Source organism: Gavia stellata, chromosome 4 (assembly GCF_030936135.1).
Source record: "Gavia stellata isolate bGavSte3 chromosome 4, bGavSte3.hap2, whole genome shotgun sequence".
Lineage (NCBI taxonomy): Eukaryota > Metazoa > Chordata > Aves > Gaviiformes > Gaviidae > Gavia > Gavia stellata.
In genome coordinates, this window is record NC_082597.1 from 84,221,434 (window position 1) to 84,232,086 (window position 10,653).

Below are 10,653 nucleotides of genomic sequence, written 5' to 3' on the forward strand. Positions count from 1 at the left end.
TGGGATGCAAAAGGAGAGGCTGCCACTGTTTATATGTTTCTGGCAGTGAACAGCAGGCTTTGTTTTCCCGGTCCTGCTGGCACCAGACAATGGAGATGCAGGGAATGGAAATAAAATCTGATGCTCAGGAAGGGAGGAAAATGGCCAGCTCACCCTCAGAGATCTGAAGACCCAGCATCTGTTGATGACAAAACTTTTGTTTGCCTTTATAGGACAAATAAGGAAAGACTAGGGAATATGTCCCAGGTCACAAACAGCAGCAATCCAACAGATGTGGACTGAGAATGGACCTACTACTGAGGATAACTCACCCTTACAGGCAACAAACCTGTCCCTGCAAAACAGCTTTGTGAGGGTGTGGAAAGGGCAAGTCCTTGGTCTCATATAGAGCTTTGGTTTGCAGGAAAACGATCCACTTGTATCAGTGACAAGATGGTTATGAGATGAAAATGCACATGGGATCTATATAAGAGATTTCTCACAGATCCATGGAGCAGAAAATTTACAGCTGGAGGCCTGAAAGTGATCTTTCATCAGGACAACACAGTGTTGCACACGGCTGTTAAAGAGGACCCTGCAAGAGACAAGGAACAAAAGTGAGACTGAGAGAAAATGCTGAGATTGTCTCCTGGAGGCAAGAAAGAAAAAACATCTGATTTTGAAGGGTGGAGCTCAGAGGAAGTGAAAGAACCCAACCTCCAAAGGGCAGCTGTTAGAAAACAAAATGCACACCAAAATACCTATCTACCTGGAGATTACACATCTAAGTAATTTTGCCATTGTGGAACCCAAATCAGAACCAACATAGACACGACGCCCTGCAGTGTCAGGGATATCCACCACCATGAGAACGGCAGTGCTGAGAATTTCATGGAAAGATGATCACCTCCAAGGAGTCTGTAAGAACAGAAAGCTGGATTTAAGACAGGAACTAAGCCAAGTGCTTAGAGTACTGACCTACTGACAGCAAGATCTTGGGCGAGTTTCCTTGCTGGAGAAGTATTAGAGACTAATTCGTTGTGCTAACTGCCACAAAAAGGAAAGGGACAGGCAAAGTCACTGGATCAAATCATAATGCTCTCCCTCATGCAGAACACTGAGTTTTGTCCAAGTAAATACTGAGCCAAAATTAAGGTTCTGACTTGGGTTGGCACCAGCGAAGCAGCAAAGGGCTGGGTTCTCGCACCCAGTGACACCAGCACTTGGTAGAATGGCTGCAAGGTGGCTAAGCCCAGTAAAGCCAAGATGGACCATATGCTTTTCTGACTGAGCAACTGTGTGGGCAGTGCAGGTAAATAATCCTTGGTCTGAGCAGCTGGAGCGAAGTAGAGAGCGAGATACTAACATTAGCCCTGCTTTTCACAGGTGCATGCCTTTACAAGTTGCAGGGCAGTAAAAACTAGACCCTTCTGAGTTCAGTGCCATACAGGTGACAATAAGAAGAAAATCTGGCCAGGAAGAAAGCTCCTGAGATCTGATGCAGGAACTCTGGGTGTTGTGGAACACCAGGCAATCTAAATTAGCACTGTTGTTTTTAAAACAGAATGAAACTCACTTGGTGCCATCCAATATAGAACCATCTTCCCAAATCCAGCCAGAGCCTGTGCTGTTCCTCAGTCCAATCCAGAAACATTCTGTTTGAATACTCTTGAACAAGTCCTAGAAATGGTGATGAATTACAAAGTCACTAATGGCAGCCAGCTTGAAAATGGAGGTAAGGATAAGTAAAGAGAACAGAGAGCCAGACACATCCCCTTGCCTGACTGTTCCTTAAGTGACTGACAACACTGCTTCTCCACACTTTCTAAGCAGGAAGGTCAGTCCTGCAGATCGTGCCTGGAGTAACAGCTGTGTGTACAGTCACAAGGAAGTAAGCGTGCTTTCAAGGGTTCTGGGCAGATTCTTCAAAGGACATTTCTCAGGGCAATATATGTGGACGAACTGCACTCCAGTCTCCTGGAGTTTCCTAAACAGAGTTTTTTGTAGGAACGTATGCTATTAGTATTAACATGTATTAGTATTAACATAACAGCTAATATAAAGTATTAACAATTAAAGGTAAAATCACGTCAGGGCAGGAAGTGCAGGCACCGATAGATCTGTGTAAAGAGTCCACGACCAAAGCTCATTAAATTTTATACAAACTTTCCTCCTACGTGTTTTCAATGTTCATTTCCTTTTGCCTAACCTTTAACTCCTGTTTACTGTTAAAAGGTGAAGCCTGTGACAGAAACTCAGCCCTGAAGTAAATTCTACCCCCCCTGAAAAAAAAAAAAAAGACAAAGACAAGAGAGAGAAGTTTGTCTTGTCCACATTTGCAATGAAACCCAACAACAGCAACCTTTCAGTGGTATGGCTGGGCCCCATCCTTATCTCCTCCTGCCATAAAGTTTCAGAGCAGACACCTTCACACAGAAGCATTAACAACGCTGGCTTGGTAAAGTGGTGGGAATAGGAGTAGCTTGAGGAACGCTTGAGTGTTGCTGGTGGTTTGGAGGTGACTGTGCTTCCCTGGCAAAGGGAGGTTGAACAGTCACAGCCCTTGCAGCATAGGGCATGGATAGCTAGGAAAGTCTTGCTTACGTGGGGAATTCCGAGCAGGAAAAATGGGTAACTCTCCAGTAGCAGAGACAGTAGTAAGAAAGCAGCCAGACCAGGGAGGCTTTATTCACTCAGAGAAAGGGGTAATCTGGGGAAGATGAGTATTTCTCAAGGAAACAGGATTTGCCGAAGAAAGTGTGAGAGCCTGGTACATACTGCCAGTCGAGCAGAGACCCAGCTTTGTAAGCCCCCACAGAACATCATACAATGCAACTTCTGTCCAGGGACTGGAAGCTGTCCACGTTCATTGGACCTGAGCTAATAAGCCCTGGCTTGCGCAAAACCAGATCAAGTACTTCTGCTCTACTTATGCAGACGTGCCTCACCTCCCTAGTGATCAGCTCTACCCATTTCTTTAGTGGTCATACACACTCCTGCCCCCAGCGAGCACCTGCTGAAAATGAGCAGGGGAACAGATGGTATCTGATTTCATCAACACAACTGAGGTTTTTTGGCAGAGAGAGGAAGTAAGCATTGAAAACAGACTGCGAAAGAAATATCTGTGCATGAACACAGGGAGTGGCAAGGGTCACTGAGCAGGAGGAGCTGGAGGGGTTGCAGGGAGGAGAGGCATTACTTTTGCAAAGGAAGCATTTCTGAAGAGTGGGACGTATCGGTTTGTAGGCAATGAGTGCAGAGTCTGCGCAGTGCCACAGTCTTTTCCTGTCATCATTCATATCAGCCTTGTTGGGGCTAGGAGGGGAGGTGGAGAGGGGCAGTGGAGAAGACTGTCTCCTAACATCCTTCCTAGGATAATTCTGAGTAGCTGCCAATGACCCTCACCTCTTCCTTCTCCCCTTTGCTGCTTTGCCTGCTGGGAACTTCTAAGGTGCATACTGAAACTGGAAGTTCACTGCAACATCACAGTTGTAAATCCTTCCTCTCCTTTAAAGTCAAAATATTGCTAGAGTGACAGCACTGCTTGGATGTCAGTCACTGAGGTATCTGCAAGGAAATGGAAGATCCTCTAAGAAAACCATTACCATTTCGCTGGCATCGCTGATCACCAGGAGATGAGCTCCCTGTGCCCGGCAGGATTCCCGGCTGGAATGCCAGTCCTTCTTCTCCTTGGAGAAGGAGTAGCAGCTCCCTCTATAGGCTACCCACTGCTCAGGGCAGCGTGGGTGGGAGTCACCTGTAAAGGCATCAAAATAACAAGCTTTTCTTTACCATTAACCAACAGAAAGACACTTGTCAGCAAGGACCTGCTGAAAAGCAACTCTTCTGGATAGTTGCAATGCAGAAAACACAAGTCAGGATAAGCATCTAAAAATAGCAGTGCGTGAACACTGAACTTCAGATCCTCTGTGCAATTTCCGAATCTTCATACAAGAGTCAGATGCGCTCTGATGCTGGTGCAACCCCCGCCCCGGGTTTCCTCTGAACTACTCAGACCTGAGAACCAAAATTGGCTCTCTGAAAGCAGATGACACTCCGGGTGTGCAAAAAGTAAGGGAAAAAATGACATCATTCTGTGGGTATGGTATGATCATGTCACACATCACGTGAACGGATTTTAAAGCAGCAAACAGTAGGCTCTCCCACATGGTCTAGCACCTTATGCATGCATGTAAAAGTGTTACAGACCTTGCATATTTGTTCTACAGTCTACCGCTATAATTGCAGCAGACAAGTCTACAAAAACCTTTCAATATGTTTCACTGCTCTTTGCCACAGGAGCTGAAATGGGTTGCCTGGGGTCTGCACAAGGAAGATAGTCTTCAAAATATTCTGGATAGACAGTGGGCACTTAAGGCTGGTAGAGGCCTAGAACAGCTTCTGGTTTAACCCCATATAATGGAGTTCAGGATCTGAGCTCCTGTGCTTAGATGAGTCTCTGGTCCTTTGCTGTTGGTTGCTCATCCTCAGCACTCCTTTGTGCACTTACTCATCTTCCAAATCAAAGTAATCGCTAGGGAGATGCTCAGTATCCCAAACCCTATAGCCAAGCCCGGCACAACTGCTGGCCACAGACAGGGATCTGTAAAAGAGAAAAGAAACCATAGTGAACAGAAGCCACATGAAAACTCATGGTGATTTTACATAGTTTGCTTGTGTCCTAGGCATTTCCATAACGAACTGAACGATTTAGAGCATCCCTGTCTGTCTACACTCGGCACATCACTGCCATTACTGTCACTGCCCAGCCTCTCCAGGGGCCTCCTCACACCCCTGCCCACTGGGCCAGGGCCCCATTTCAGCTCAGCCCGGAGCCATCAGTCCCTGCCTGAGCTTCCCAGGAGGTGTACCTGTCTCCAGGTCAGCCACAGATCTGCCCCGGCGGGGCCACAGAGCCAGCTGGTCCAGCCCCTGCAGTGACTGACCCCAGGAGAGGAAGCACCTGCCCCAAGTCAGCCAGAACCCCCGAAGCACCATGTGGCACCTTGTGCTGGCAGGAGCCTCCCAGCAAACCCGCTCCTGCCTCAGAATTGAAGCTCAGGGTGGAAACACAGAGCTGCATTGCCACAGCCACCATGTTCCAGCTTAAATGCAAAAAGAAACCCAAGGCCTTTCCCCCAGCTCTCTCAGCAGCAGCAACAGGTTTAACCTCAGCATCCTGTTCACAGGCTTAGACACACGGTCGTGTTACATCTTCCCAGGACACTCCAAGTCAGTCCTACGCTCTCATCCGCCTCTGCCGTGGCAGGGTGGCAGGATGGGAGGGCCAGCCTTGAAGGCTTTAGGATGTCCCTCCACACTTTCACCACCACCGTCTGCTGTTCACTTGCTGCCAGTGGCAGAGGGTGAGTCCTTGGGGCAGCCTGCACCGTAGCCCGGCACAGCTTCCTTTCAAAGTGTGGGGCAGGACTGCCATGTAGAGATCTGCTCATGTACAGCACGACACGTTAACCTCCAGGCTGCACCTTGCTTTCCTGTTGTCATCTCCTGGACCTGAGAGGCATTCACTTTCCATAAGCCATTTGGAATCTCAGCAGTAAAACCTGCTCTCTCCCAGGTTGAGGAGAGGATGGCACTTACTGCCACAGATGAGCTCCGGTGGGGTTTGGTTTGCTTGCTTTATTAATCTCAGTATAACAGCCGCACAGACAACAGGACTTTCTAAGAAGCACTAAATGTGCGGCTAATGGTTACTGATGTTGAGGAATCCGGGATTTCCCTGTGCTTCTCCCTTGAGCTTATGCACCGCATCCTGCTCTTGTGGTGCTCCAGAGTCTTCTAACCAAATCCAGCTGCAAAGTTCGTGGTGGAGCTCACGAAATCTCTCAGTCATGTCACAAGACCTAAAGAAACGTATCTGTACTCCCTAAAAAGGCTAGGAGTCTAAGGAGTAAGACGGAGGGAGGGAGGAAAGCTAGCTTTAACCAAAGACACTACCACAGCAAGTACATCGAAAACTTGGTAGAAGGGCTGCACAAAGAAGAAAGAGGGGGCTGATCTCTGCTCAAGTAAAATTACAGTCAAATTAGGTTAAATAACTAACTGCACCAAGAGGTAACGGTAACAGCAACGCCGCAGACCAGGCAAATACTACTAAATGCATTGGGTTGGAATTATATGCCAGACAAGGATGGTGACAGCACTCGTGAACTGGTAAAGAGAACCAGAGCAACCATGAGGGAAGCACGAAGACAATGACAAGCATCAATTAACCGTATTAAATTAAGCAAATGCCATGTCAGGGTGTGATGGTGAGACTGAACGCTTAGAGACCGTCAATAGGCACCTCGTGGAGCGGCAAGCTGGGAAACACAGAAAGCGAAGCAGCTCGTGACTGCCCTGAGCTGTGCACAGGCCACCCGGCTCACCATGGCTCCATCCAGCAACTTCTCTGCCACAGTGAACAGAAATGCACTGAGGTTCAACAGAGCCAAAAACCAACAACAACAACAACAAAAGGCACTGTGGTATAATGATTTCAAAATGGGAAACTACAGAAAAATGAGGAAGTTTGTCAGAGAGAAATTAAAAGGGATGGCTAAAAGAATAAAATACTTGTAAGCAGCAGGGGAGACTTTTCTTAGGATCTCTCAGTGGAGGCTGAAAACAAATGCACATCACGTATCAAGAATATTGTGGGAAGGACAAAGAAAGCCAGACCTAAAACAGAAGGGGAAGGGACTTCACTTAAAAACAAGAATGCATCCTTTAAGCATTGGAAGCTTTATCCAAATACAGAAAGTAGACCAGATCAATAAATTAATAAAAATTAATTTGTTTCGATCTTAGAGACATTTGCAGGTTCACTGGTTTTAAAAGCATTTTCTGGTTTATAGCAATATATTTAGACCTGCGGTTTTGGCTAAAAGAAGTTTCTAAGGTAACGAGAGAGAGCGTGAGGGAGCTTTGTTATAAGCATCATCCTTCTGGTAGAAGGATCTTTTCTAAGATAAAGGTTTGGTCATGTTACCTGAAGCTTGCAGGGTCTTCTAGCTGCCCCACTTGTAGTTAAAAAATACCAAGATTTATTTATTCTTTTCATCATTATTAAAGAACAAAACCCCATCTCTTTTCAGTTACAAAATACAGAAAGACTTTTCGGTTACAACCTACTCCTCAGCTTCACGCAAGAGGAAAATGGGAGAACTGAAGGACCTGAACTGGGTAGCTGTTCTCTCTGCCTGATCTCTATTCCTCTGGTAACATCACCTTTGCATCTCTGGTGACGTAGGTTTTGCCATCAGAGTAAGCCTCAAGAGAATGGAGTCAGCCCGAGGTTAAGGGGTAGGGTGGAGCTTCTTCTCTGCAGATTGCAACTGAAAACTAAGTAAAAGGGTATAAATATCTGTTGAAACATAATTCTTTGTTCTGAGACCACGTTTCTGAGGATCCGCACTTCTGTTTTCCTTCCTCTCTTGTCTCTCAAAGAAGCTATCTCCTGCATCCTCCAGATCACAGTTCCGGATTTTAGGGAAAACTACTTCCAGGACAAGGCGACTGGGATGACAGTCAGTGAAACAGTTAATCCTTAAATGTCAGCACTGGGCATCCCAGCTGGTGCCTCCTGGAAATGAATAGAGCAGTTCACCCTCTTTTGTTTCAAACCAACTGCAGAAAAAAGGAACTGACTCGACTCAGCATCAAAAGAATCCCAGGGCACCTCCACAACCAGAGCAGTGGGAGAGTTCACCTCAGTTCTTAAAAATTAAAAAGTATGCTATTAGATAATTTCGGGAGGAAAAAAGAGAGTGAAGAGGGCAAGTCATATTGAAGCATTCAACGTGAATTTGAACTGCAGTGATCAACTGAGGGAAGTGGAATAAAAAATTTCATAGATCGGGACTTTTACCCCTTGCAAAAGGGAGTCCCTGCAGTTCCCCCTTTTTAAAACAGGTTCAGGGGTTTGTGCTTGATCCTCAGCCCCTGGAGTATATGTGAAGCTCTTGTAGAAGAGGAAGGGAGAAGTACCTGGGATGAGTTTAAAACCAAGGAGGGAAATCTGAATGGAGCATCCAGAAATATTGCCATGTAGTTGTCTAAGGAACTGTGGAAGAGTCTCCCCAAGGGAAAGGAGAAGTGGATCAGTGGATGTTTAACATAAATATGCAATGTTATAACTTTCTAGTATACAAAACACCCAGTTAGGTCTGTCAGTGCTCTGGAGAAATGACTGTGATACACTGCGTTCATCTGCAAGCAACGTGACCCAATATTTTTAGGTTTGGGAGTCCATATTCAGTTCAAAAACTGAAAGCTGTTAGCATTTTATAATTCAAGTCTTCTAGGACAATCTGAAGAATGTCATTGCGCTGTCCCAAATAGCTCCTCTCAGCTCCTGCCTACGTTGGTATGGGAGCAGCATGACTACCTAGGGCCGGGGAGGAGGATTTGAGAAACGAGGATCCTGTCTGTGGCTGTGGCACAGACTGGGTTATTGCTGTCACTACAAGAGTGCCACACAGGCTAACGCTGTCTTAAGTGACTGCCGGACTGATATTTTGGTAGTGTGGCATATCTAAGGCTCTCTGGAAGCCAAACAGAAGACAGCCAGGGCAACTCTTCATTTTCGAGGAGTCTGTGAGAGCCAAAAAGAGTTGGTTTGACCAGAGGGCTGATCTCTACGCCTGTGATATACCTGTCCTACTGCATCACAGGGACGACCTGGTAGCAAGGGTGTGCATTTGAAAACAGAGATGAAATACCTGAGAGCACATCTCTCAAAAGTGATAGAGGCAGGGACAGAGTTGAAAATAAAGATCTTCTAAAGAAAGGTACTTAAACTGCGCTCCTTAGGGACTCCTCGCACACAGAAGAGAGCTGGGAAATAATCAAATAATATGCACAGAAAGTCTGTTCAAAGATCAGCTTCCTTATTTTAGGCCCTCTGACTTCAGCTCAAAAAGATGAGGGTACATAAAGGAATTTGGAGAAGAGGAATATTAAACAGAAAACTGCAAACATCTCAAGAGGGCATCAGGTAATCTCCACCTCCAACCGGGTGGGAGTGAATACAAATGGCAGGGAATGAAGGGATGTCCCCGTGTTTTGTGATGCAACAGAAAACATCATTTCTGATGAAACCACATGCAAAAGCAAGACTGCCTTCCAAGCAGACGGAGTGTGATTACCAGATAGGAACTTGGGGGTTTCTGTACTGGCTTTGTTTCCATAGCGCAGCAAGTGACCAGGCAGCAGTAACAACCACAGATATATGCAGCTATTCTGATCAGGGCACAGAAATCTTGTGTCCCAGAGTGAGAGCCCCCTTGGCTGTAACAGCTCTAAAAAAGCTAAGGTCAACCATTAGTGCTGCAGCCAATGCAACACAACTCGTCTAAAGCACACGGGCATTTAGAGGAAAAAGCAATCAGCTCATGGGAAGGAGACGCTTATGAAGAATGATCATCAATGCAAAATCTCACTCTTCTAAGGTGGTATTTCTCAACTAAGCAGACAGAGAAATTGCTCAGTGTGACATTTGCAAGGCCTGAACAGGGGGAATGGAGTGGAAAAAAGGGAGAGAAAATTTAAGGAAAGCACTAAGAAAATCTTCCTAGTAGTAAAATGCCCTGCAGAACTGTCTCAAGGCAAAAAGCTGAAAATTTGCTCACTGGGGGGTATGTAAAACTAGAACAGAGAAAACACAGGAAAAAATGTATCACAAAAGAATCCTGCAGAGCCCCATGGGAGAGAGAATGGATGATCTCATATGCCTCCTCTGTCTCTGATCTCTGATTAGCATACGCCTCTAATTTATCTGTACTCGCATCTCTCCTGCCCTTCAAAGAACTATTGCTGGCAATCTCTTATTGCTGACAAGCAGACAACTTTAAACCTGCAAACCTCTTTTGGAGAAAAGGATGCCTGGGTTGAATGCCCAGGAGTAAACATCAAAAGGGGTCTGACGGAGAGGGGGGGGAACAATGTTGGGTCTCCGACAGATCAGCTTTTATCACAGTAAAATACTCACGGTAATTCTAGAACAAAAGCAACAGCACTGTGAGCTGGTACGCAAAGTCAGTGGCCAGCTCAGTGTTTCTGCTAGAACTTGCGTTCGCTTGAAATAAAACCTTTTGTTGACCTACCTCATCCAGCTTCCTTACCTCTCCTTTCCCGTCCAGCTTTGGCCCTTGGCGGAGGAGTCTGAAAGAATTTTACCGAAGTATAAATTATTTCCTCGCTTGCTTCAGCTGCAGAAGTTTCTGATCTGCTTCCCTCCATGCCAAAGCAAAGAGTGCGTATGACAAGATGTTTCGATCAGGCTGTTGAGCGACAGGGCTCAACGGCTGTGAAACAGGAAACCTGAGGCTACATTCAGAAGACTAGAATTGTGAAGCTGCAACCTCTATCTCCAGCCGCTCAAACTAACCAAATTTAGAACAGAATGGAGAGCAGTGGAAGTGCAACAAATGCCATTTCTTAACCTGATGAGGGATGTCTTAAGAACAGCCGTTAGTGGAAGAGGTGATTAACCACAAAGTTCATGGGTTTTCTAATTGTTGCCAATGCAAGAGGCTGTGATAACACTGACGTAGTAATTGTGAGAATGCGTGCTGCTCTGAAGAGCTCCTGGTCAGGACAGAAGCAGGTGGACAGCGAGACCACAAGATGAAAAAGGTGAACAGCGAGACTACAAGATAAAAAGTGGGACAA

General features: G+C 46.0%; 1 protein-coding gene across 1 annotated transcript; it reads right to left on the bottom strand.

Annotated features, from left to right (window-relative positions):
* Nucleotides 1-462: 462 nt before the first annotated feature.
* On the bottom strand, nucleotides 463-10,221 carry LOC104263546 (killer cell lectin-like receptor subfamily G member 1). The gene is made up of 5 exons (XM_009820313.1): nucleotides 10,104-10,221; nucleotides 4,490-4,582; nucleotides 3,585-3,736; nucleotides 1,556-1,659; nucleotides 463-574 (listed from the first exon to the last, which is right to left on the bottom strand). The coding sequence occupies exons 1-5, from the start codon at nucleotides 10,219-10,221 to the stop codon at nucleotides 463-465; spliced, it is 579 nt and encodes a 192-aa protein (XP_009818615.1).
* Nucleotides 10,222-10,653: the final 432 nt, after the last annotated feature.